This window comes from Cervus canadensis, chromosome 26 (genome assembly GCF_019320065.1).
Source record: "Cervus canadensis isolate Bull #8, Minnesota chromosome 26, ASM1932006v1, whole genome shotgun sequence".
Taxonomy (NCBI): domain Eukaryota; kingdom Metazoa; phylum Chordata; class Mammalia; order Artiodactyla; family Cervidae; genus Cervus; species Cervus canadensis.
Genome location: NC_057411.1, coordinates 28,429,677 through 28,457,675, shown reverse-complemented (window position 1 = coordinate 28,457,675; position 27,999 = coordinate 28,429,677). Strand labels below are relative to the sequence as shown.

The 27,999-nt window shown below is 45.7% G+C and overlaps 1 protein-coding gene across 5 annotated transcripts in view; it reads right to left on the bottom strand.

Moving 5' to 3' along the window:
• Positions 1-27,999, bottom strand: part of SHROOM3 (shroom family member 3) — a 319,013-nt gene that overhangs the window by 30,603 nt on the left and 260,411 nt on the right. For all 5 annotated transcript variants that reach the window (XM_043448167.1, XM_043448169.1, XM_043448168.1 and 2 more), the window contains 3 exons: positions 27,201-27,332; positions 9,609-9,740; positions 1-3,199 (listed from right to left, as the gene is read on the bottom strand). In XM_043448167.1, coding sequence (XP_043304102.1) covers positions 1-3,199; positions 9,609-9,740; positions 27,201-27,332 — 3,463 coding nt within the window. The remainder of the gene's footprint in view (positions 3,200-9,608; positions 9,741-27,200; positions 27,333-27,999) is intronic.

Genomic DNA, 27,999 nt, shown 5'->3' with positions numbered 1-27,999 from the left:
CTGGCGCTTGTCTGCGGTGGGAGACGACCGTGACCTCATGTGGACAGGGACAGTCTGGACATCCGAGCGCTCCAGCAGGTCCTCGGCAGACATGGACTTTGCGGCCCTCCCAGCCGTGGCCCCCCACGCGGAGGGCTCCCCTGGGGTCCCATTCAGTCTCTGGGGGCCCTTTGATCCACTGTTAGCTCCACCGAGCAGTTCTCTCGGCGCTGGGTCCCCGCGGTGCCTTTCCCCAAGGTGGCGGCCGCCGGCAAAGGAGCTGCTGCGATCTCGGGAGGCCCGCTGGGTCTCCCCAGCACTCCCCACCGCAGTGGCTGGCAGAAGGGCGGTCTCCCTGCGGGGCGGCAGGCTAGGCTCCCGGAGCGAGCAGAGACTGGAAGCCGCGGCGAGGCCCGGGCCCTCGGGCAGGAGGTAGGTGCTCTGGGCGCGCTCCAGCAGCCGCCCTGGCTCCTGCAGGCCGCAGCCGGCGCCCGCGGGCCGCTTGCCGGTCTTGCGCTGAATGTAGTCGGCCAGCGCGCTCTGCTGGAACTGCTTCAGCTCGGGCCCCGACAGGCTGAGGGTCGAGCAGGCTCTGCCGTCTCTCTCGAAGATGCGGCGGCGGTCGGTCACCGAGCCCTCCACAAAATGCGGCCCCTTCCTCTGCGGCCCAGGGGGCTCGGGCTCGGGTTCCTCCGAGACCCCCACCTCGTGCATCTTCTCGGGCTCCGAGTATGAGCGCTTCTTCTGCTCGGGGGTCAGATGCCGGCGCGGGCCCCTCCGGGCGGCGGGGGGCGCGAGCCGGGCCGGGTCCCCCTCGGCCGGGGTCACGCTGTGCCGCTCACGCGGGGTGTGCGGGGAGGCGGAAACCGGCGCCTCCGGGCTGCGCAGCCCCACGTGGGCCGAGGCGGGTCGCAGGCGCCAGGGTCTGGAGACCACGGGCGTCCCCGGCTCGAGGTCCCGGCGTCGGAAGGACGTGGCCCCCAGGACGCGGGACTGCGCGTCCTTGATGCTGTTCCGGTAGGCGCGGCTGAAGGGGGCGTCCTGCACGGGCGACTCGGGCGTGCGGGGCCTGTCGTCCGACCACATGGCCTCCTTCTCGGCCTCGCTGAAGAGCTGGAAGGTGCTCTGGCTGCGGAGCAGACGGGCGTCCCGCCTCGGGGGCTCCCCGCCCCGGAGTGGGGCACCCCGGCCACCCTCCGCAGCCCGCCTCGGCGGTTGACCACACGGCTGCCAGGAAACCTCTTCTGACTTTGGCTCCCCGTTTTTGAAGTGCTGCTCTCCATTGCCTAGGGCTTCAGTGGGTTCGCAAAAATGTATACGGCCTTTAGTCTCCTCCGAGTCATTCCCCAAAGTACTGGAGGCTGGGAGTGTCCTGTGGGGCCTGTGGTTATAGCCGTAGGTAGAGCCGCCGGCACTCGGGGGCCTCTGGCCAGCCTGCTCTCGCTGCTCGATCTTGGAAACCTTCTCCAGCACGGAGCAGTGGGGCTTCCCGTACTGAAAGCCCTGCAGAGCCGAGGCGCTGCTGGAACTCAGCCTCCTCCGGCCCAGACTGGAGGTCTCCTGTGGGGATGGGGAGGGCGGCTCTTCATATGTTGGGTCTGAACTGTGGAAAGAGGCCAAGGTTCTCCCCTCGGGCCTTGGATAGGACACCGACCTGTCCAGCTGGCTCTTGTGATCAGCAAGAGGAGTCCTTCCAGACTCTTCTCCCTTGGTATCGACTGTGCAGGCAGATGAGCCTTCCAGATAGACTTCCTGGGCTGCTCCTCCGAGATCCAGGCTGCTTTGCCTTCTTAGACTCTCAGGAATGTTCTGGAGGGAGGAGAAGGCAGCTGCAGTCTTGCTGAAGCTGCCTGGCACACTCTGGCCCAGACTGCCTCTGTGGAACCTCCCCCAGAGGTTGGCATTGTGGTCTTCGTGGGAATCCCCCTCCCAAGGCTCTGAGGGCAGGAAGGATCTCTTGTCTTCACCCACTTGCCACGCCTGAACCTGAGGGGATTGGAGGCTGTGGTAATTAGAATATTTGTTGCCCTGGGTGCTCTTTCTCTCACTGGGATGTGGGCTGTGGCCTTCTAGAGGTGTAAGAAGTCTCTTCTGGGAGGTCTCCTCCTCGTTCTCAGGCACTGAGGGAAAATGAACTTTATAGGCGATACATTTGGCTGAAGTTTCAGGCTTCCTCTCTACTAGGGACACCGAGTCCCGCTCTAGGGGCTGGCAGAAGGCGAAGCCAGGCCTGCTAGATCCGTTCTGGTTCCCATTCTCGTCAAGGGCAGCCATTCTGTCGCACGCTCCCTGAGGAGGTGTGTACCCACCCTCCTTGGCCAGGGCAGGGTAGAGGGTACCATTTCCGCTCACAGAAGGCCGGGGCACCTGGGCGAAGTGTGGCTCCAGGGAAGGTACCGGGTAGATGCCAGTCGGCAGCAGAGGTTGGCCGGGCTGGGCCTTCTGGGTGTAAGTGTGCTTGGGCTTCACTGGAGGGCTGCTTTCTGGGCTCTTCTCTAGCACAGTATGCAGCTGTTCCTCTATGAAGGGAGATTTCAGGGTGCCTGCCGAGTTTGCCGGAGGCCGGCAAAACCGTTTCTGATCTAGGCTAGACCAGGAGCTGGGCCGCTCTCGCTGCCGGAAGGCTGCATAACTGTCACTTCGAGCTGGGGGCAGGGGCGCACCCACCTTAGGAGGCAAGTTGTCCACAGCGGTCTCTAAGGAACCGGAGCACTGCTGGCTCCAGGAAGAGGGGGGCGCGCCTTTGCCTCGAGGAACATTATGGAATTTATCGTAGCCCTGACCATCAGCCGAGGCTCGAGTCTCCCTACCTTGGAGAAGCAGGCCTGAAGAGTTCACCTCGTACTCTGCGGAGACCCCCCTCCGGGGGTCATAGACCGTCTTAACATAGCGAATATCTGCCTGCCTCATCCCTTCTAGGAGGCCACCTCGAGCAGAAGTGGTGTCCATGGAGCCCGAATGCTCCCGGCCAGAGACGCCAGGGGGTGGATACTCGAGGATGCTGGAACTGGTGGAGAAGGAGCTGTAAGCCGAGTCTCTCTTGCTGTGGAGGTGGCTGAGCTGGTCAATGCTGCTGGTGGACTTGGCCGGGGAGAGAAGGTGGCAGGGTGGGTATCCCCTGCCGGGCTCCAGGCTCTCCATGCTCCCCTGGGAGCTGCACCGGTCGGGGCTCTGCCTCAGATACGCGTGCTCATAGCCAGAGAGGTCACTGGTGGAGGAGCTGGAAGAAAGGGAGGCAGGGCAGTCAGCGGTGAGCCCTGATTGTTCAGGAGGCTTCCAGGCACAGGACTAGCTTATAAATGGACTGTTGTGCAAGATGTTTGGTTTCTGGAAGGGTGGGTGAAAGGGCCATATTTGGGCCTTGCTCGGCCTCCCTATGTGTCGTCATTAGGAGTAACTGCCCAACACTGTAACCTATGTGTCTCTAATTAATCACCCAGACTCGCCAGGGGAGAAGTGGGGAGCAGGAGGACGCCATGTGGGCCTGAGGGCTCAGGCAACACGATGATGCACTGTGCTCTGTGCTGGAAGTGACATTCTGCACGTGCCCCAAAAATGAGAGAGGTGGGCGAGGAAAGCGGAAGGCGAGATGCGAGATGAGTTAGAGGGACAGAGACTGACATTTTGTATCTCTTGGGGCGTCTGTGGGAAGAAGGGGAACGCTTAGTAAGAGACCAGGCACGCGGATGGGTGAGGGGGGCTGTGCACATGTCCATGGTTTTAGTTAATATCTTTCCTTTTTATGGAGTTGAAGGGCTACTCCCTGGCAATCTTCCTGGAATTTCCACTGTACAAGAGACAATTTGTTTGTGGTAAGAAAGCCAAACACAAGACTGAATGAGAAATACTGAGAGAAATTGAGAGCTAGAAAAAGTGGATGAGAGAGGAGGAGAGGCAGGCTGGATAAGAAGTCTTAATCACGGGAGGCTGTCAGGTGCTGGGAGACCATCACCCATGGAGGACTTCCCAGAGTCTGGGCAAAGCCTCATACACTGGACAGAAGACTTTCTCCTTCACTAGCTCCTCCAAAGAGTTGCCATAAAACAATTACTCATAGCTAACTTTAATTATAACCCCCAAATATACTTCACCTAGCATGGTGGGCCAGAGAGAATAGAGATATAGGAAGGAATAAGTAGCTCAAAAATCAAACAGCAGTCTCATTAGTTCAAACATTTGTGATTCACTATTCTCTAAAGAGGGCTTCCCTGATGGATCAGCGGTAAAGAATCTGCCTGCAATGCAGGAGACACAGGTTCGATCCTTGGGTCAGGAAGATTCCCTGGAGGAGGAAATGGCAACCCACTCCAGGATTCTTGCCTGGAAAATTCCATGGACAGAGAAGCGTGGTGGGCTAGAGTCCACAGGGTCACAAAAAGAATAAAGAAAAAAGAAGAGTTCTTGCCTGAGGCTTTTCATTTTTAAATGAATAGGCATTTAAACACTATTAAAATCCATGGAGCCTATTATTATATTTCTAGATCTTGTGTAAGTAAATATGGTGTATGGCTGAGTAGGTGATAATGCTTTGCTGGACTGTCTCCAGAGTATACGGGAAGAGACTAGAAGGATCATATTCTGAGTCAAAACTGGAGCAGAATTCAAGGAAAAGAAGACTACATTTTCAGCAATCCCCCCCCAGAATAATATTTCTCTATCAGGGCAAGTAAACTTACTGAATGGAACATCTTGCTTTGGCAGGGGCAGGTATAAATTCAAGGAGGAAGGAAGGGTTGATTAGGGAAGCCAGTCCTGGCACTCCATGTCATGGCATATGTCACTGCCAGCATTTACCCCCCCTCCCCCAAATGAAGAGGATGTGCTGGAAATGCACATGACGTGACTGAGGATAATCCCCTATGACCCACTTGTGCTCCCGTTTATCTCCTCTAACAGAAGACTCAGAGTTAATACTTCGAGGGGACATGGAAGCAGTTGATCCCACAAGGGCTGTTTTTGCTCACCAATTCCATGCAGGTGGTAGACACTACTTAATCCTCCTCCCTGCTGCTAAGAATTTTAGCAGTCTTTCACTAAAAGGATAATCCAGATCTAATTTAGGAACATGTGGAAAAAAAAATCAAAGTGAATAAACTGATGGGTTAACTGAAACACTACTGAATGGGAGGAAATGCCATCGCAAAATACAGATGGATCTAGAAATATCAACTCACTGGTAAACGTATCTCGAGCCAGCAGAGCCAGGGTAGAGTGGGTTCCGTCTTGCAGCCAAAGGACACTTAACCCACCAATCCTCAGAGGGAATGCATCCCATGAGGACCATTCTTACTCTTCACTGCTACTCAGGGAGTAGCTCTGTCTCCCCAAATTCTCATTTCCGAGCTGACTGGGGACTAAGTGACCAATGCTATGCCATGGATGCCCTGACATCACCCTCTAGGAACACATTCTGGAAGCAGTCATTCTGATTACCCCTGCCATTCCTGCTTCCAAGACTGCACTCTTACAGATGGCCGATAAGAACCTGACACGCAGGTCTTCAATCCCGCAGCAGTTCCAGCCCACAGAGAGACATCCTTACTCTCAAGATGAGTGCGTCGAGCATGTCAGAGTTCTCACTGTGGTCTGATGACTTCTCTACCCTCGTTTTCCATCGCTCTCCCCCTTGCCCACTGCACTGTGGCATGATGGCCGCTGATGGCATCTCAAACCCATGAAGCATGTTCCCACATCAGGGTCTCATGGCCTTTGTACTCACTGTTTCCACCGTAAGGAATGCTCTTCACCTGGCTCACTCCCTTCCTTTATTCATGACTGCATCAGAGAAGACTTCTTGCCACTCACTATCTTAAAAGTACCTCTTCTCTCCTTATTTCTTGCTACTCTGCTTTATTATCTTTCACAGCACTTACTTGACATTACATCACTTCTTCTTAGAAGTATTTTCTAAACACTTAAAACACAACAAAGAGCACAAAACAATTATATGAAAACATTTCCTAAAGTGTACTCCCGGAACATTAATAATTCCTCAGATGATGAAATATGTCTGGAAAATACTGGGCTAGATAAGGCAAATAATTGTAATTAAAGACTTCTGAGTCCTTAATAAATTTGTTCATGTGATACTCTTCAAGGCAAAAAACTAAGCAGTGCCTTTTAAAATTTTTTTAAAAAATGTGGACCACTTTTAAAGTCTTTATTGAATTTCTTACAATATTGTTTCTGTTTTGTAGTTTGATTTTTTGGCCACAAGGCTTGTGGGATATTAGTTCTCTGACCAGGGGTTAAACCTGCACTCCCATGCTGGCAGGCGAAGTCTTCACCCCTGGACCACCAGGGAAGTCCCAAGCAGTGATTTCTAAACTTATATGACCCTAGAAAATTTTCCCCAAGGAGCATCTAATGGATTGTTATTCTATGGAACACACCTGGGGAAACAATAAATACTACTTTTTGATGTCTTGCTCAGTCTTCTACTCTCAATAACTAAAAATTATCTGAGACACAGTAGGTATTCCATAAATATTTATTAAAGGAATGAATCAATGAGCATGTACTGGTTCTTAAGTATTCTGATGGTGTTATTTCAGCCTCTCGGGAGGGGACTAGACTACAGGATTTTTTGGAGGTTTCTTCTAAAGTACTATGTGCTTTAGAAGTTCTAATACTTTAGGACCATCGTGAGATTTCTGTAGGACAGCAGAAAGACAGTGACAAGGATCTGAGAGAAAGCAGCTGAAACACAGTTTCAGTGAAATTCCAGATCTGAGCCAGTTTGCAGGCAGTGAAAATTACGTATCTTCTGTCTCTTTGAACATCTCTCTCCCTCTCTCCTCAGTCCTGCCCCTCCCCATCCCTTGAGCTCCCTCTCCTTTTCCTGCTTCTTAATGAGAAACAGATCCACACATTTAGGACTGAGGCTGTGTGAAGGCTGTCCCAGGGATGCTGCCCACCAGACCACTAGATGCCCCGGTGCCCCTCAGAAATGTACCAGGAGAGCTTCTCCACCTACAGCTGCCAAAGGGCAACCCCTATAAGCAGAACTCAGAGCTGCCAACCTGAGGCATGGAATGAACAGACCACAGGATGCTTTGAGCTGGGGTAGAAGAAAATCCAAATGTATGTGTCATTTTGGGGGTAACCCAAGCTTTCCTTTCTCCTCCTGTACCCCACCCAGATCTTTTGTGTTGATAGTCATTGTGTCAGGGGAGGCTGCTCTGAAGCTTGCGTTAGAGGGCAGAGTGGCAGGTACAGTACAAGCTCTACCTGCCTAAACCCCCCTGGAGGTTGGGATGAGGAAGAAACAGCAGGTGGAAAAGCAGAGCCTGTAGAATATTGCACTTCTGATGTCAACACTGCCACTCTCCTGGGGCCTCTGGGAGCTCACCATAGTTACTGTGGACAGTGATTCTAGGCACCAATCGCAGTTGTCTTATTTCTGCCTTCAGCCCAGTGTGTATTTAGGTCACAGTATGACTTCAGATTTAAGGGCCTCCTAAGGTTAATGGGCTTCCCTGCTGGCTCAGTGGTAAATAATGGGTTTAATAACCTGGGTTTGATCCCTGGGTTGGGAAGATCCCTTGGAGAAGGGAATGGCTACTCACTCCAGAATGCTTGCCTGGAGAATTACATGGACAGAGGAGCTTGGCAGACTCTGATATGGGGTCTGACATGCAGTCACAAACAGTGGGACACAACTTAGCAACTGAACATCAACAAAGGTTAGTGGTTAGGAGGGGTACCTTGTTAATACACTCCTGCATTTTATAAATGTGTACTGGTTCATGCCATTAACCTAGTTCATTATTATGTTTCACTGTGTCTCTGACAAGTTTTCAGTCTTAATTATTATAATTACTTTTCATAATTACTGAGTGCTCACTATGTTCCAGGAACTACGCTAAGTGTCTTATATATGTTACTTTGTTTAATTCTCACTATGATCCAATGAGATATATATTATTAATTTCATTTTACAGACAAAGAAACCAAGATCAAAGAGGTTAAGTGCTTTGCTCAAGCTTATGCAGTAGGTAATGAAATTGAGATTGAAACCGAGGTCTGATTTATAAGCCCAAGTACCTCACCATCTGGTGTCCCTTCACACTGTTGGGCCCCTGCATCTAACCTTCTAAAAGCCTGTAACACGGCCATGCCCACAGAGCCAAAGCACTGTGCCTGCACGGCTCAGGTGGTGAAATTTTTTCAGGGTTACGGAGAGGGCTGTGGGCAAGGGAAAGCAGTGTCTGTAACAAGGAGGGCGACCAAAAAGTATCCTGACTGGCCATGTCCACCAGTCCGAGCTCCAGGATTTATCTGGCCCTTGATCTGAGCAGACGTGGGTCGTGGGGGTTCTGAGTCTTGGCCTCGCCAAATGCGTGGCCACCATCTGTTTGTTAAGTGATCCTTCCAGCAACATCCTCCCCTCCCTGAGACTGACCAGCACTTTGTACCTGGCCACTCAGCTGTGTCTGACTCTTTATGACCCCATGGACTGCAGCCTGCCAAACTCCCTGTCCATAGAATTACCCAGGCAAGAATACTGGAGTGGGTTGCCATTTCCTTCTGCAGGGCATCTTCCCAACCCAGGAACTGAATCCACGTGTCCTGTGTCTCCTGCATTGGCAGGCGGATTCTTTATCACTGGCACCACCTGGGAAGCCCTCCTGCCTCCCTACTATAACCTATGTCCAAGTACTTCCAAAAGGTGGTAAGCGACTGGGCCTGCCTCCCTGGCGTCAGGAGATGGACTCCAATTTGCATGGCTCCAAGTCTGTAGTAAATGCAGGGGTGTCCTGACTTCATTCTTTAATATGTCTGGGGGTGTGGGGGGGGTGGGTCGAGCTTGGCTCCCTTCTCCTCAGTCCCCTTCAATTGTGTCTGGTCTGATTACTGTAATAAATCCCTTCTCCTGCATCACTCGTGATGGCTCTGCTTTTTCCTGACTGGACCTTGACTGTTGGAGTGATAAGAGGAAAGATGACTCATATAGCTAGTATAGATGAAGTATGAGAGGTTACGGGCAATGGCTTTGTGAAACCTGGCTTGGATTTGATTCATGACTCAGGTACTGAGCAGATGTTTGAGCCTGGACAAACCCATCTCTCCAGCTTCAATGTCCTGTCCTATCAAATGGAGTCAGGAAGACTGTGTCTGTTTCAAGGGTGCATACGAAGGACCGCATGAGATGATGTACACAATGAACAGTCCTCAGTATGTTAACTGCTTTGACTGGAACTAAGTTGGATAACTGGCTTTAACAGAGAGAGAAAAACCAAGTGGGAAGTTCAAATACTGAATAAAACCATTCAGATAAAAAATAGATACATATTTGACTAAAAGAAAGGATGTGAAGCATCAAGGGAGGGAGCCATCAGTTTTTCTGCTATAGTGTGTAATTGAGAAATGTCTGACTGAGGATCAATAAACCCCATAAATATCTCAAATGGCTAGTCAGTGTTCAAAATAACCCTGGCATCCCTCCACGCCAGTCTAGCCCAGGAGGTGATGACTCATATGCGCGTCAGGGCTTTTAAGAGGATGCGGATAGTGGGTAGAGAGACTTAATACTTGGGGTGAGTGAAAGAAAACAATCCTTTCTGGGAACCGGGCATTTGAAAGCAACCCCCACCCCCAGGCCCCGGGTCTCAGCTGTGCTCACTTACCTGGAATGGTAGCTCTGGGGCCAAGGCGTGCCAATCGCGCCCTGAGATATCTGCATCATGCTGGCATCGGGTTGGTTCTCCCCAAGTTTGGTCGAGTGCCAAGAGTGGGGCCGGCCTGCAGGTTCAGTGCGTCTGGGGAGACACAGCACGGGGACCCCTGCGTTAGGAGCAGTCTCCGCTGATCTCTTCACCAGTGAGATTTATGGACGTGGAAGCAGAGACTGCTGTATCTCAGAGATCGAACACAGTCGGGTAAATACTGGAAAACAGATCTTACTGTTCATTTCTCTTACTAACCATTGTTTTTTTTTCCTGCTTTATTATTATTTTCATTTTCCTTTTCATTTTGACATGATTTCAGTTACACACAAATAGGGCAAACTTAAAGCTTTAATTCCTGCATAAACCCTTGTGCACTGTGGAGAGTGCAAACTGGTGTAGCCACTATGGAAAACGGTATAGCGTTTCCTTAAAAAAATTTAAAATAGAGCTATGATAGGATCCAGCAAGCCCACGACTGGGTATTTATCCAAAGAAACGGAAACCAGGATCTTAAAGGGGTATCTTTAAGATACCCTAAATACACACAGAACTGACAAAGCTGAAGGGAAAAAGTGGGTGTTCTTCAGACTGCAAGGCTGAAGGTTGAATTTGGTAGGGAGGATTACACTATCGTACAAGTTCTGAGTCAGACAGTGGCTGAACTTTATTTTTGGCAAAAAAAGTGAGATAATGTTTATCATTGACTTCAGGGATTTCTAGACTGAAATCTAGAAATTTCAGTTTACATTTATTGTGTACATTACATTTATTGTGTACTTTGGGGGTGCCCTGAAGTAGCATGGAGCTGCCCAGGCTTAATATCAGCTGGTACACCTCCTTCAGGAAGGAGCAGACACCTTGCTGAAAGTTCTGAATCAGACTCTGAAGCAGGAAAGGAGGCTGTGTAGAGGACAATGATCAATGGAGCGGTCTCATCAAAGATTAAGTGAAAAAAAAAAAATTTCTCTTTGTGCTTTTAAAGACAACAGTAAGGCTCTCTTAAATCGGGGGTCCCAAACCCCCGAGCCATGGACTGGTTACTGGTCCGTGACCTGTTAGGAGCCAGGTCACATGGCAAGTGGTGAGCGGTGTGTGAACAAGCAAAGCTTCACCCGTGTTTACAGTGGCTCCCCTCTGCTTGCATTACAGTCTGATTCTGCATTATGGTGAGCTGTGTAATTATTTCACTATATATCACAATGGAATAGTCACAGAAATAAAGCACACAATAAACGTAATATGCTGGAATCATCCTGAAACCATCCCCTAGCCCCAGTTATTTGGGGAAAAACTGTCTTCCACAAAACTGGTCCCTGGTGCCAAAAAGGTTGGGGGCTGCTGTTTTCACTGTAAGCTGTCCAGACGTCTCTTTAATTTCCTTCCCTTTTATTCAAGGGGCATCCATAGACACTTTCTACATGGCAGTCATTATGCTGGCACTCGGGGTACAAAGTATCATTAGACCCAAATAGTTCACAGTGGTAGAAGAGATGGCCAAGCAGACCACTGTAATACACTGAGATGGGGTCCATAGTAGAGATGTGTATAAGGGGCTCGGTAAACTCAAAAGAGGGAGTCACTGGGGTTTCACATTTAACTAAGCCATGAAAGATTTCTCCAGATGGAAGGGGATGGGAAACGGAAGGGAAGCACATCCAGGTAGAAGAAACAGCATAGATGCATGAAAATACAGAAGAACGTGGTACAAACAGCTTACATAAGTGTAGATGAGATGATGAGTGAGGGGAAGGCAGCAGATGAAGATGAAGAGGTAGGAGGATCCAGATCTTAACCAGCCTCACTGAAGGCGACAGACAGTATCCTATGGAATTGGAGGCCACTGGGCCAAGGAGGGCCATGTTCAAATTTGAGTTTCAGGAAGATACTGCCAATAACGAAAACAAATCTGAGAGAGAGAAAAGACTGGAGGCTGCTGGACTGGCCAAGGTAAGAGATTAAACAAAGACCCAGCACTAAGGCGGGAGTGGTGAACTTAAACAGACAACAGATCTAACGCCCAGCCTAGTGAGTACTTGGATGTGGCTGGCACAGGAGACTGTAGTCCAGGAGGAAGGATGGCCTTTATGTTTGCAGCCTGAGCTAGAATGGTAATATTACTCACTTATATAAAGAACTGTGAGATGAGGGGTGAGAGCAGAGTGAGGAAGGAGGGAGACACAGTGGGGTGTGCAATGTGAGGTGCCTGGGGGGTTGCAGTGGGGGACACGAGGCAGTGGCAGCTACAGGACTGGTGTCTGGGCTAAAGGTAGAAATTGAGGAGTCACGAAACACATGGCCTTTGAGAAAAGATAAGCTGCTTGGGCAGAGCGCCCAGGAGACTGAAAGGAAGTCCTTTAAAGATAGGCCTCCAAGAACTGTCCCAATTTTGGAGTGGAAAGGGGCTGGAGGGGGCTATCAAAAGGCTTCCAGAGGAGCAGGAGGAAAACCAGGAGGGCATGGGAGTTTCACAGAATCCTCCAGGGAGAGGGTGGGGAGAAAACAAGGACAAGGCACTGCCAACCATTCCAGCTGCTACAGAGAGGTTAGTCTGATGCCGCACCTGCACATGCACTTGATTTGATGGCTGATAAGTCTCTGCGATGGAATGACAGGGAAGAGGCCTGATCAGGATCAGGTAAGAGGTGAGTGAAAGTGAAGTTGCTCAGTCGTGTCCGACTCTTTGCGACACCATGGACTGTAGCCTATGAGGCTTCTTCATCCATGGGATTTTCCAGGCAAGAGTACCGGAGTGGGTTACCATTTCCTTCTGCAGCAGATCTTCCTGACCCAAGGATCAAACCCGGGTCTCCTGCATTGCAGGCAGATGCTTTACGCTCTGAGCCACCAGGGAAGCCCCGTGAACTTCCAGATGTTCAAGGTGGTTTCAGAAAAGGCAGAGGAACCACAGATCAAATTGCCAACATCCGCTGGATCATCAAAAAAGCAAGGGAGTTCCAGAAAAACATCTATTTCTGCTCTATTGACTATGCCAAAGCCTTTGACTGTGTGGATCACAATAAACTGTGGAAAATTCTGAAAGAGATGGGCATACCAGACCACCTGACCTGCCTCTTGAGAAACCTGTATGCAGGTCAGGAAGCAACATTGAGAACTGGACATGGAACAATAGACTGGTTCCAAATAGGAAAAGGAGTACGTCAAGACTGTATATTGTCACCCTGCTTATTTAACTTATATGCAGAGTACATCATGAGAAACACTGGGCTGGAAGAAGCACAAGCTGGAATCAAGATTGCCAGGAGAGATATCAATAACCTCAGATATGCAGATGACACCACCGTTATGGCAGAAAGTGAAGAGGAACCAAAAAGCCTCTTGACGAAAGTGAAAGAGGAGAGTGAAAAAGTTGGCTTAAAGCTCAACATTCAGAAAACTAAGATCATGGCATCTGGTCCCATCACTTCATGGGAAATAGATGGGGAGATAGTGGTAACAGTGGCTGACTTTACTTTTTGGGGCTCCAAAATCAGTGCAGATGGTGATTGCAGCCATGAAATTACAAGACACTTACTACTTGGAAGGAAAGTTATGACCAACCTAGATAGCATATTAAAAAGCAGAGACATTTACTTTGCCAACAAAGGTCCGTCTAGTCAACGGTATGGTTTTTCCAGTGGTCATGTATGGATGTGAGACTTGGACTGTGAAGAAAGCTGAGTGCTGAAGAATTGGTGCTTTTGAACTATGGGGTTGGACAAGACTCTTGAGAGTCCCTTGGACTGCAAGGAGATCCAACCAGTCCATCCTAAAGGAGATCAGTCCTGGGTGTTCATTGGAAGAACTGATGCTGAAGCTGAAACTCCAATACTTTGGCCACCTCATTCTAAGAGTTGACTCATTGGAAAAGACCCTGATGCTGGGAGGGACTGGGGGCAGGAGGAGAAGGGGCTGACAGAGGATGAGCTGGTTGGATGGCATCACCAACTTGATGGACATGAGTTTCAGTAAACTCCGGGAGTTGGTGATGGACAGGGAGGCCTGGCATGCTGCAATTCATGGGGTCGCAGAGTCAGACACGACTGAGTGACTGAACTGAACTGAACAGGTGAGTGAGAGAGAAAACGGAAATAGCAAGGGGAGATAATTCTTTCAAGAACTTGGCTCTAAAGGAGATAAAGAGGGTCGTAGCTAGAAGACTGAGGCGTCCTTAGTGGCTCAGGGTCATTGCAAGAGACATGGGTTCAATCCATGGTTGGGAAGATCCCCTGGAGAAGGGAATGGCTACTCACTCCAGGATTTTGCCTGGAGAATCCCATGGATAGAGGACCCTGGCAGGCTACAGTCCATGAGTTACAAAGGGTCAGATGCAACTGAACAGAACAGCTAGAAGGCTAGAGGGGGCTGGTGAGTGAAAAGGATTTGTTCTTGCTGTTTTATTTTAAATGATGAGAAGTAGGAGCAAGTCTATATGAGACAGGGAATGGATGCATGTGCAGCTGAAGAGAGGCTGCCGCTCCTTAAGACTCATATGAGGAAATAGGAAAGGACAGCATTCCAGAGCACATGAAGGGCATGAAGTACATGAAAGGCATGACTTCATGTGGAAGAGAAGGCAGATCCCCTGGGATGAGGAAGGAGGAGGTAAGGTGGTGGTGGTCATATGAAAGAGGGTGGGAGGACAGCTGAAAGGACTGAACGTTACACCTGTTGTCCTCTGGAGGGACCAGTGAGAGGCTCGATGTGGTGGGTGGGGACCAAGGGGCATGACAGGTGAGGACTGAAGTGTTGAAACTAACAACATTGAAAAGATTGAATAACTAAGATATGTTCTCTGCTCTTAGGCTTACATTCTGGTGGGGGGACCAAATGAAGTATTTCTCTAATAAAGAATAAACTATAAAGAAATAATTCTTACAGTAAAGATAAAGTGCCCAAGACCTGCAATGCCAAGACAGGACACTCAACTTGGGAAGATGCTTCTCCAGAGTAGACTGCAGAGGTTGACTGTTTGCCTTGGATTAGGGGTGGGAGTTTCCCTTGAGGCTCAGCTGGTAAAGAACCCACCTGCAGTGCAGGAGACCTGGATTCAATCCCTGGGTAGTGAAGATTCCCCTGGGAAGGGGAAGGCTACCCACTCTAGTATTCTGGCCTGGAGAATGCCATGGACTGTATAGTCCATGAGGTCACAAAGAGTTGGACAGGACTGAGCAACCTTCCCTTTCAGCGGTGGAAGTGTGTGTGGGGAGGGTGCATAGATTTCATCACAGTTATAACACATTAAGAACAGGATGCTTGTGAAACAAACAAACCAATAAGTCCTGAAAAACACAGCCCTTTCATTTGGATGCAGAACATATGTCTGGAGGTTTCAGAGATAAATCTTTGTTTTATAATAGTCTTCCAAAATATGCAATTTAGAGATGACATGAGGAAAGAGAACAATGAAAAAGATGACCAAAATACAGCCCACCAACATTCAGAGTCTGAATAAAGAGCAATTTGGTAACATTCAGCAAGATAATTTTTAATTAACATACTCATCAAAAGACTGAAACACAACATAAATGCTCATCAACAGCAGACCAGTTAAGTCAGTGTGGCACCTCCAAACAATGGAATATGCATGTAGCCATTAAAAGAACTGAGTAGTTCTATACATGTTGACTTGGAAATATCTCCAAAATGCATGGTAAAAGGACAAAATTAAGACACAAAACTATGCATACAGTAATGCTGCTGAACATGGGGGAAACATACTTCTGTTGATTAATGTAAAGAATATTTCTGGAAGAATTCTTGAGAAACTAGAACCAATCAATGACTGCTTCTGGGGAGAGACATTTATTTTTCAGGTATTTCCTTTTGTAACTTTTGAATTGTATACCATGTACATGTGTAACCTATTAAAAAGCCAAGTATTAAAAACTCATTTTTAAAAATAAAATTCACTGTACCTGGAGATAACCAAAAAAGTCAAACAGCTGTTTATTGACCTTTTCAATGATGCAAGTAATTTAATAAGCATTCCTAAAGAGCATAGCATGCTTTACCTTTTAGGATCACTTTGATCTTAAAGAAGATAAGGAAATATTTTCCTAAAGCACATTACATCATAAGCATATCAATAAGTCAGAGGACCATTTAATTTTAAAATTGAGCAAACTGTTTTGTGTGTGGGTGTAATTCAAACAAAGCCCTTGTGTTGCATTCCTAACCACAAACAAGGAAGCTTCATTGCGTGGGATGGGTAGGCTGATGAAACTGGAACCAGGCAAGTGACATTATGTCCTTCTTAGATGATTTTGTCCTAACACACAGAGAGATTTGAATGCAAAGCATGTTCTGGAGAAATTTACAATAAATTAGTTCATGTCTTCTGAGCAGTATTCACTCATCTCCTACCATGTGCCTTCTACCTTGCTGTGATTGTGGTTCTTGTTCAATTTAACTCAGACTTAAACTGAAGAAAGTAGGGAAACCACTAGGCCATTCAGGTATGGCCTAAATCAAATCCCTTACGATTATACAGTGGAAGTGACAAATAGATTCAAAGGATTAGATCCGACAGAGTGCCTGAAGAACTATGGACAGAGATTTGTAACACTGTACAGAAGGCAGTGACCAAAACTATCCCAAAGAAAAAGAAATGTAAGAAGGCAAAGAGGTTGTTTGAGGAGGGCTTACAAATAGCTGAGAAAAGAAGAGAAGTGAAAGGCAAAGGAGAAAAGGAAAGGAATACCCAACTGAATGCAGAATTCCAAAGAACAGCAAGGAGAGATAAGAAAGCCTTCTTAAGTGAACAATGCAAAGAAATAGAAGAAAACAACAGAATGGGAAAGACTAGAGATCTCTTCAAGAAAATAAGAGATACCAAGGGAAAATTTCATGCAAAGATGGGCACAATAAAGGACAGAAACAGCAATGACGTAACAGAAGCAGAAGAGATTAAGAAGAGGTGGCAAGGATACATAGAAGAACTACTCAAAAAAAGGGCTTAATGACCCAGATAATGACGATGGTGTGGTCATTCTGGAGTGTGAAGTCAAGTGGGCCTTAGGAAGCATTACTATGAACAAAGCTAGTTGAGATTATGGAATTCCAGCTGAGCTATTCAAATCCTAAAAGATGATGCTGTTAAAGTGCTGCACTCTATATGCCAGCAAATTTGAAAAACTCAGCAGTGGCCACAGGACTGGAAAAGGTTAGTTTTCATTAAAATCCTGAAGAAGGGCAATGCCAAAGAATGTTCAAACTACTGCACAGTTTCCCTCATTTCATATGCTAGCGAGGTAATGCTCAAAATCCTTCAAGTCAGGCTTCAACAGTATGTGAACCAAGAACTTCCAGATGTACAAGCTGGATTTAGAAAAAGCAGAAGAACCAGAGATCAAATTGCCAACATCCATTGGACCATAGAAAAAGCAAGAGAATTCCAGAAAAACATCTACTTCTGCTTCACTGACTGTGCTAAAGTCTTTGACTGTGTGGATCACAACAAACTGGAAAATTGTTAAAGAGATGGGAATACCAGGCCACCTAACCTGCCTCCAGAGAAACCTGTATGCTGGTCAAGAAGCAATAGTTAGAACCAGACATAAAACAATGGACTGGTTCCAAATTGGGAAAGGAGTACATCAAGGCTGTATACTGTCACCCTGCTTCTGCTTATTTAACTTATATGTAGAGTACATCATGCAAAATGCCAGCCTGGATGAAGCACAAGCTGGAATCAAGATTGCTGGGAGAAATATCAATAACCTCAGATACACAGATGGCAGAAAGTAAAGAGGAACTAAATAGTCTCCTGATGAAGGTGAAAGAGGAGAGTGAAAAAGCTGGCTTGAAACTTAACATTCAAATAACTAAGATCATGGAATCTGGTCCCATCACTTCATGGCAAATAGATGGGGAAACAATGGATACAGTGGCAGATTTTATTTTCTTGGGCTCCAAAATCACTGCAGATGGTGACTGCAGCCATGAGATTAAAAGACGATTGTTCCTTGGGAGAAAAGTTATGACAAACCTAGACAGTGTATTCAAAAGCAGAGACATCACTTTGCTGACAAAGGTCTGTCTAGTCAAAGCTATGGTTTTTCCAGTGATCATGTATGGATGTGAGAACTGGACCATAAGGAAGGCTGAGCGCCAAAGAATGATGCTTTCAAACTGTGGTGCTAGAGAAGACTCTTGAGAGTCCCTTGGGCTGCGAGGAGACCAAACCAGTCAATCCTAAAGGAAAGGAACCCTGAATATTCATTGCAAAGACTGATGCTGAAGCTCCAAAGCTTTGGCCACCTGATGTGAAGAGCCAACTCACTGGAAAATAACCCTGATGCTGGGAAAGATTGAGGACAGGTGAAGAGGGCGACAGAAGATGAGATGGTTGGATGGCATCGCCAACTCAGTGGACATGAATTTGAGCAAACTCTGGGAGACTGAAGGACAGGGAAGCCTGGCATGCTGCAGACCCCTCTTTGGGGTTGCAAAGAGTTGGACACGACTGGGCAACTGAACACCACCACCAGCTTGATGTAGGACAACTGGACCTCAGGGAGGTCACAGATGGCCTCAAGGAGTTTATAACCCTATTGGGGGCGGAGCCTTGAATGGGAGAAAAAATATTAAACAGCATCAGAGTATTACTCATCCACTCAAAAAATACTTCAGTGCCTACTGAGTGCCAAGTATCATTCTGGGCACTTGACATATTTTCTCACCTAACCTTTGCACTTTATGATGTAGGACACTTGTGAAGTCTTACTCTTCCTCCCAGCCCTCTCCACCCATTTCTCTCCTCCCTCCAGCTAATCTCTGTGGTTAATTTCTTATCTGTCTTTTCTAGTGATTTGTTATGCAAATACAAACAAATAGAAAAGAGATCTCTTTCACTCCCTTCACAATAGGGAAGTTATGTGGTGGTCTGCTGCTGCAGCGTTGCTCAATCATGCCGACTCTTTGCGACCCTATAGGCTGTAGCCCACCAGACCCCTCTGCCCATGGGATTCTCCAGGCAAGAATACTGGGGTGGGCTGCCATTTCCTACGCCAGTGGATCTCTCGGCCCCAGTGGATCTTTCGGCCCCAGGGATTGAACCTGTGTCTCCTGCAGCTCCTGCATTAGCATGTGGAGTCTTTACCACTGAACCACTGCAATCTGGTAGTTATTGCTAAATTGCCCCCTTTCTGCTTTAAAGCAGAAAACAACATGAAGACAAACAACATGAATAATTAAATGTCACTGTGCAAGTGATTCTTAGAGGAGATTATATCTTCTTTAGTATAGAAGAATACATTATTTGTATTTGAACAAAAACGTCTTTTCAGGCATTTCTAGTTTATGGGAAAATGATGTACCTCAAACACAAAACCTATCATCTTCCAAAATGTTAAAAAAAAAAAAAAAAAGAAGAAGAAAAAAAAAGGTGGTAACTGTTCTTTGGCAAAGGCATTGCTTTTGAGATATCCTTTAGCCCTTTTCAGCATCCCTCACCTCTAGTTTCTGTGACTACTGGGCTCCTCAAAGCTATACTTCAGATTTTTTGGATTCACAGAAAAATCTAACAAGCAAACATTTCCAAGGCTTTCATAATTGCCTAACCTCTGTGTCTTTAAAAAGTGGCTCAGTGGGTAGAAAGGTATGCGTTAGGTAATATAACCCCATAGCAACACACAGTCCTTTCTGGAAAGCGAAGTTCTTTTTAAATGTCACATCCTGATAATATGCCCTGGGGACTTTTGGCTTTGGCAACTGAATCACAAGTAAGAGTGAAGTCTAACCTCTAAAATTTGCATAAAAAGTAAAAGCAAAATCTTTTCTTGTAAGAAGCTTTACCCCATTCTTCCACACCTGTTCCAACATCCTTTCACTACTAGTTTATCTCCTCCTCACCCTTCATTTTGAAACATTTTTAAGCTTAAATTTTATTGATGACCACACAAAACCATTACCATAAAAAAGAGGGACTAGCCACGGGGGTGGGTGGGTGTTTTTCACTTAGTCACCAATGGGTGATAATGCTGAAATGTCTTTTCTCACTATGCCCTCTTTCTTTTTTCCTCCCCTCAACTCTGACATCTACAGAAAAATCAGAACAGTCAACTCTCCTTCCCACACTTCACAGTCTGCCTATAAGTGATGGCAGAGGTTGACACCAACAGGATCTTTGTTCTGTAATAGCATTCGTCTTTGTTTTTCTTTGACTTTCAAATTCAACTACAGTAAAAAAGCATAGAATAAATAGATAAGCATAAGCTCTAATTAACAACAGTTTCTTCTTCTCAACTCTCAATTTGGAACTAGACATTTTTTTGTTGGAGGAAGGAAGGAGGGACTGGTTTTTACTGATTTCTTCAGATATCAGACACTACAAGTTAAATTTTTTCTTCCCTATTACTTCTTTGTGCCAGAGTATGTATAAAGGGTAACCTTTACATCAAATACCAACCAAGATATTTCAAAAGCAAGCTAATTAATTTTTATACAGTGCTAAAGTATGAATTAAATTTCATTTGCCAAAACAAGGAAAGAAAGGGTGTATGGTGTGTGTGAGATAGAAGCCTTATCTATTGGTAGTGATTTTTTCTAAACACCATTCAATTAAAAAAATAAAAGAAATAAATGCTCTGCAAATCTCCAACACTAAAGACATGATTCTCTTTTGGAGCAAGTGTTATGCATTGTATTATGTTTTTCTGTTCTCTATACCAGTTTCTCTTTCTTTAGAGAAGAGGACACAAATGAGGAATTAAAGGCAACAATAAAACAAACAAAAGAGTAGAAAGAATTAATTTTTTAAGATAAGAACCTTAATCAATGGTCAAAAGAAGGATCTATATTTTAAAAATCATACCAGAAGAGAATGTTCATTAAAATTTTCAAATATTATTGAAACTAGAAGGAAAAGAATAATGAAAGTTTTAAGGCAAAGAGGCTGAAAACTCTATGAACACTTGCTCCAGCCCCTCAGTTCCTACTTGCTAACATTTCCATGATAAATTTTACAGCAAGGAGGAATTTAATTGCTACCACCATTCACACATAACCTGACACTCTGGGGAGAAAATAATAAAACTTGGAAGAATGCTCTCTCTTATTCACCTTTAAGTGAAAGAATGCCAAATAAAACTTGAAAAACCAGCCCTGGATCCTTCTCTCGATATACGTGCTTTATAATCTCAGCAGTTCATTTTCCTTTTTACCTTTTACATGGTACAATGATAAAAATAAATAAATATTCAAGTCACATTGAGATCCAGGACAAGACCACAACTGGTGCAGCCACCTGTTCTTTGCCATATCATATTTTAAGTAGAGGCATCCCTGAGGCAAGCACTGGCACAGCTCTGAATAAAATTTTCAAATCAAAGATTGTATAAGGACACAAGCTGAATTTGAATTATTGTGAATAAAGGAAAAGATAGTCAAATATTTAAGCCTTCCATTGTGATGGACGTCAATAAGGTACACTCAGCAATCTCAATAAACACTTCTTTCATGCAAACTCAGAGAAGACTATACCTTTCCTTTAAAACTGAGACTACAGTTGCAGGTTCCTTTTCTTTATACAAATGTTGGCAAAGAGAATAGAGAACTTGGTTACAAGTACATAGATAAGTAGCCATTCCTTGTGAGAAACAGAAATTACTACTCTGAAATTCCCTGGGGAAATGGGGAAGCAAAACCACGAAGTTACACAACACAAAGCAATTGCTAACTTGAAAAAGATAAAAGTCACTCTAAATGCATACACCATAAGAAATACAGTTGACTGTACATGTTGGAGAGAGAATGACTGAAAATTCCCACAAAGGACTATTGATAGTACACAGAATAATCAGAGGTGCTCAAGTAATGAGAACTTACAGGACAATTTAGAGAAATGGGCTTAAACTTAATACAATATAGCACAACATCAAATAGACACCTGTGAAAGGCTTGTCAGCTGAGAATCCTGCAATGCAAGATTCTAAATCTCACTCTAACATAACCGTGGGCTTACCTTGTGGCAAAGAGAAACATCCTAGATAACAACCCTCTGGCCAACTGCACATCATACTCAGGAGTGGGATAAAAAGCCATTGCACTCTGCTACTGCTCTTTCTGCTGCTTCTGGGGCTGCCAAGGCTCCTCAATGATGCCAGCATCTCCCATCAGACAGCCTGAACCACCCCGAACTCACTAAGCTTCATGCAAGTGGGAGGGACTCATTTCCAGCCACCTCTGTAAATTGCCAATTAAAACTCAATTCCTGCTCTCTAAGAGGGAAGAAGAGAAATTGACCCTCAGTAACTTCTGAGAAGAACCAGCATCTCAGACAGCAGCACACAGCTCAGGAATGCCAGAACTCTATCCTGTGGGCAGGAGGAGGAGAGGAGGAAGGAAAACCATCTGCTGATAAAATGCATCACACTGTACTCAGGAAGTTTCCTTTTTAATTGATCTTCTCTGCTGAACCCGAGCCCTCCTCCACATCCAAAAATGCCACTGTCTGCAAAAATGCGTGTTAATGGCTTTAAGCTTCCCACAGTTTGGGAGACTACTGAAGGAGGTCCTATACCAAACATCCACTGAGGTTTCCTGAGACACACTGTTGGCGTCAGAACTCACTGCCAACGGAAGTGTAAAGTACCAGCTGAGCTAAACTTGCTGCCCAAATGAGACGGAATAGAGAGTCAAAGCCTGAGTTTCTACAGCCCATTCATCTCAACAGAGCACATATCACCATGTCTGGTAAGCACTTACTAATTAGATGAGACGGTCATTACAATGATGATGGTGACTGGTGGTGGAGGGTGAGGAGGGGACAAGACGTTTATGGAGAAAGCACTGGCTTGGAAAATCTTGAGTTTTAAGCTGGAACATTTTGTCTTTTGAACTAACTCACTGGACTAACTCTAGCCTGAGGCTTGACAGAATTTAGGTAGAAGTTCTGCCAAGATAAGTTAGATCATAGGATTCCTACTGACAGGTTGGACAAGAGAATTCGGGATCCAACCAGGAAAAGAATAGGACTGGATCTGTGAGAACATTAAGCCCTGGACCACGAAGAGCTTCACCTCTTCTTTAACTTGATGATTTAGCAGGTCCCTATACATACTTGGGAGGAGGGAGTTTTTCTTTTTGTTCTTTTTCTTATAAATAAGCAAGAAAATCCTTTCTATTTTCTCCATGAAAAAGGAGCTATATATATCCATGATCCCCTGGACTTGGAACTGGCTCATGACATGATCCCAACCCTCTTCAATTTCCACATTGGTGTAGGCTTCCACGGCCTGTCATGAATTAGACTTGCTCACTGCCCACTACTAACCTTCCACCTCAAAACCTGTAGACTCCTAAGATAATAAACACATCATTTCTGCTCTCTCCAAAGACATCAGCATTTCACCCCTTCCCCTGTTTCAAAACAGGACTTAGCAGGGAGATCAAACCAGTCAATCCTAAAAGGAATCAACCCTGAATATTCATTGGAAGGACTAATGCTGAAGCTGAAGCTCCAATACTCTGGCCACTTGATGTGAAGAGCCAACTCACTGGAAAAGGCCCTGATGCTGGCAAAGATTGAGGGCAGGAAGAGAAGCGGGTGGCAGAGGGTGAGATGGTTAGATAGCATCACTGACTCAATGGACATGAATTTGAGCAAACTCTGGGAGATAGTGAAGGACAGGGAAGCCCGGTGTGCTGCAGTCCCCGGGGTCACAAAGAGTTGGACACAACGGAGTGACTGAACAACAACAGACCACAGCCAACTTGAAAGAACTCTTAATGGCCAAAGCTGGAACAATTTGACCAATAAAATAAATAACCCACAGAATAAAGTAATATGAAGGAGTTCTTACTTATACAGATAGTTGAATAAATAAACAGAGGAAAGAGAGAGCTCTTCCTTACAGAAGACATCTGATTAATAAATGCAGAAGAAATGAGGGAAACAGACTCATCTTTAGAACATTATAGTAATAACTGTCACAGGCAACATCCATCGACAGATGCTAAAAATCAGTGGGAGATAGTCTGAGGAGAAATGATGTTTTTCAGAGCCTCAAAATTACCTCCCCCCACCCAAGATATGTGTCAATTGCAAGGAGACTAACAATAACTTTACAGTGAAGAAACCCGGAGACCTCACCTTTCGCCAGGTAATCAAGATTAACATCACCAGTAATAACACATATTGATACCATGTAACACTGGAAATGACCCACTAAAAAGGACACATTGTTTCTGTGGTATTCTTGCCGAAAATGCTTAACCTCTATCCAACCATGAGATGATACCAGACAAACCGAAATATTGGACAAAATAACTGGTCCATACTCTTCAAAAAGTGTCAAGGTCATAAAAGATGAGGAAAGACTGAGGAAGTATGATGGACTAAAGAAAGGGAGCGTGACAATTAAACACAGTGCAGGATCCTGGAATGGAAAAAGGGTATTGGGGGTACTGGTGGCGGGGGGGGTGGTATCTGACTAAAGTCTATCAAGGGTTATAGTCTGTAGTTAGAAGTACTACACCAACACTAAGTCCTTAGTTTTGATATTTACACTGTGGTTTTAAAAGATATTAACATTACAGAAAGCTGGGTAATGGATGGATAGAAAACCTCTTTACTATTTTCACAGCTTTTCTGTGAGTCTAAAATTATTTCAAAATAAAAAGTAAGAAGCAAAACAGGCAGGATTTGAGATCTGAATAAACTGGATGAGAACCAGACCAATTTCCAAGTTCAGGCCTACATCAGTAAAACCTGGGCTGCAGAGATCTAAGAGCATAGGAAAGAATTATGGGTGGACTATTGTAGGGGCTTAGATACACCTGTGGAGATAAGATACACACATGTAAAATCCTTAGAGGATAGTAGAGTAAAAATTCCGGCCAATAGGATATAAGCAGGTATGCCTTTTTCAAAAGGAAAAAGTCTAGCTGCTCCCTTACAGTCTCCCTTCATAGAAACCCAGCATCATGAGCCAGTTTTAACCATGAACATGATGAAGGCAACCCCAGCTTATTTCAAAGCTATCCCTTCATGGTTTTAAGCACAATCTCTGCATGGTTAGGATACCATCTAGATATACATTTAGGTTTGTCTGTTTTATCCAGCTGTTAAGGGGATTTTTTTTTTTTTTAAGGGGATTTTTTTATAAAAAATTTTTTCATTGTTTTATGAAACACTTCAATTGTTTCAAACTCAAACCCAGGTCTGTGTGATTCCACTGTTCACCTTCTCAGCCCCCAGTTAATCTCAGTTCTACCTGCCTTCATCTACCTGGTGAATGGGCCCCACAATTACCCGCAAGTGCCTTGTGGCAGAAACTTGGGAGTCACACTCTAATATCTTCTCCCACCCTCACCTGTTCTTGCTATGTCTCCTAAATTCATCTCAAATCTGTCTCATCTCTTGTCCCATCACCTCTTGCTAAGTTCAAGTCTTGATCATTGTCTGCTCAGGCCACTACACTAACTTCCTAACTACAACTTTCTGGCCTAAAGTCCTTTGGCACTGATGCTACATTAACCTACACAGCTCATGGAGTCTTGTGAAATAAAAGGCTCTGATCCTCTACATTCTGAAGATCCTAGGAGGCTGAAGGGAAGAGAGATAACCTCGGGGCTGCTGTTTCTTTGGGCTGTCCCTGGGGTAATCTTACACCAGCAGCTTCTCTCATAGATGGAAGCCTCTGCACATCTCAGCCTGTCCTCATCTGGTATGTTCAAACTGCTTTTGAATCTTTCTTTCAAATGAAACCTTACAAAGAATCCTAATGTAGACATCAGATACAAATGTTGTTTGATTGCATAAAATATATTTTATGTATAGTTGCATATTCATAAAATGGGTCACTGAATAAATCTAAATTTATGTTTATTTATAATCCAAGCTCACATGTCTACATGAAAGACCCACCCCCAAACTGAAATCAGGATAACTGACAACAATGATAACTGACATACTGAGAGCTTATGATGGGCTGGGTACCACTCCAAATGTTCTATATGCTTTCAATCCTCTCAGCAACTGAATGGCAAAGAGTAGTTATTAAACACACTTTACATATTGGACACAGAGCTTAAAGAACTTGTCTGCAGTTATATTATATATAGATGTATTTTTTTATTGCTTATGGTTGCTTTACAATTGTTAGTTTCTGTTGTACAGCAAAGTGAATCATTGTTCAGTTCAGTTGCTCAGTCGTGTCCGACTCTTTGCGACCCCATGAATCGCAGCACGCCAGGCCCCCCTGTCCATCACCAACTCGCGGAGTCTACCCAAACCCACGTCCATCGAGTCGGTGATGCCATCCAGCCACCTCATCGTCTGTCAGCTAGACACATATGTATATCCCCTCTTTTTCGGATTTCCTTCCCCTTTAGGTCACCAGAGAGCGCGGACTGTAGTTCCTCATGTAGGTTCTCAATAGTTATCTATTTTATACATGTGTGCGTGCGTGCAAAGTCACTTCCGTTGTGTCCGATTCTTTGTGACCCTATGGACTGTAGCCTACCAGGCTCCTCTGTCAATGGGGATTCTCCAGGCAAGAATACTGGAGTGGGTTGCCATGCTCTCCTCCAGGGGATCTTCCCGACCCAGGTATTGAACCCACATCTCTTATGTCTCCTTCATTGACAGGCAGGTTCTTTACCCCTAGGCCCCACACCTGGGAAGCCCAATCTCCCAATCCATCCCACCCCATCCTTCTTGCCCCTGCATTATATATTAAATGGCAGAATTAAGATGTGAATTCTAGGTAGACTGATTCCATGGACCCCATCTTACTATATTATACTGCCTTTCATGCTGGCACACAGACTTACATGACAGTGATGAAAAGGATGATACGAATGAGAACCACATCATCAATATACCAGCACCTAATATTTACTCCCTAACATTTATATCTCATTCCCCATGAGCAGACTCTGTGCTAAGTGCTTTGAATACCTCATCTCATTGAATCCCCACAACTGTCCTATGAATTACGCTGTTATGCTGATTGCTGAGTGGAGTGATTGTGAACTCAAACTGAATTTGAACCCACCACCTCCTAACTAGATGCCTTTACACTAGTGCAAACATCACAGCACTGAATCTAATGAGGTACGCAAAGCCCTAGCACACAGAAGGCTCAGATAAGTAGCTGCAAGCTTTCATTAGGCCAACTTTGTAATCTCAGGACATTTCTCAACTAGAGATGAGAAATTTTCAATGAGTATCAGCTCAAAGATGAATCCATCTTGTTGTACAGTGTAACACACGAGTCATTTCCAAAGTGTAGGACATTGGTACATCTCTTTGAGTGTTTTTAATTACAGTTTTAAAAATGGCTGTGAATGTATTTTTTTAAAAAGATATTTGCATCAAATGATTTGAGGGACCCCTCAGATTACCTGCCAGGAACCCGATGCTTCTTCAGAACCTAGTTTGGAAACTGTCATCAGGATGGCTATCCTTCTGAATTCCGAGCTTCCGCCTGACCTCCTCACCTCTCTCACTCATCTGTATTCGTGACCAGCCTCGGCTCTCATCCCCTCTTTCCGCAGCCAACTCCCTCTTGCAGACCACTCAATGAGGTCCTCCGTGCCTCTTACCTGTGCTTCAGCCGAGGTTTAACCCCTCCTGACCATGCCACTTTCCTGTGCTGGGGGTCAGAGGTGAGGTGCTCTGGGCCGAAGGAGTCAGAGGTGCCAGTGTCTGCAGGGCCTGGGTCTGCACATGCATCTCTAGAGAAAAGAGGAAAACAAGAAGTTGAGTGTGGTGGTGTTCACAGGCAGGGTGGATGAACAAATCCAACATGGATAAGATATGAGAATTCACCGTGGAGCTGGCTTAGAGCAGCGCAGCTGAGCGCAGAGGTCTAAGCCTGCACCCACCCAGGTGTTCTATACTGGTGGGGGTTGTCACCCTCTCCTATCTGTGTTTCTACAATAAGCAATAAGGTGTACTTCCCATCTCAGAATTCTAGATTTTTCCAACCAAGCGGGGAGAAAGAGCATTGACCATTATGAAGAAGAACCCACCTATAATTTAGGATCTGTTAGTGAATAAGTGAAAAACTTGAACTCACTAAAGGAGGTGGTTTCCTGAGACAAGTTTCTGCTGCCTCCCGACCCAGGGTAGCTGGAAGGAGAGCAACTCCCAGAGCACCAGCCCTGGCTCCGTTGGCACAAGCCAACGCTGGAGCCTGAGCTATTTCAGATGGTTTAGATTCCACTGCGCTGGAGGCAAGCCTTTTGTGTGTCCATTTAAATTCACCCTCCCGCCCCCAGTCCCTAACACCATCTCCCTAACACTTTTCCTCCATACACCCAGGGAGCCAGAGAAAAATGTTAAGCCCCGAGTGGCCAGTGCGTTCCCCATGGGAACAGATGCACTTCCTCTCTGTGGAAG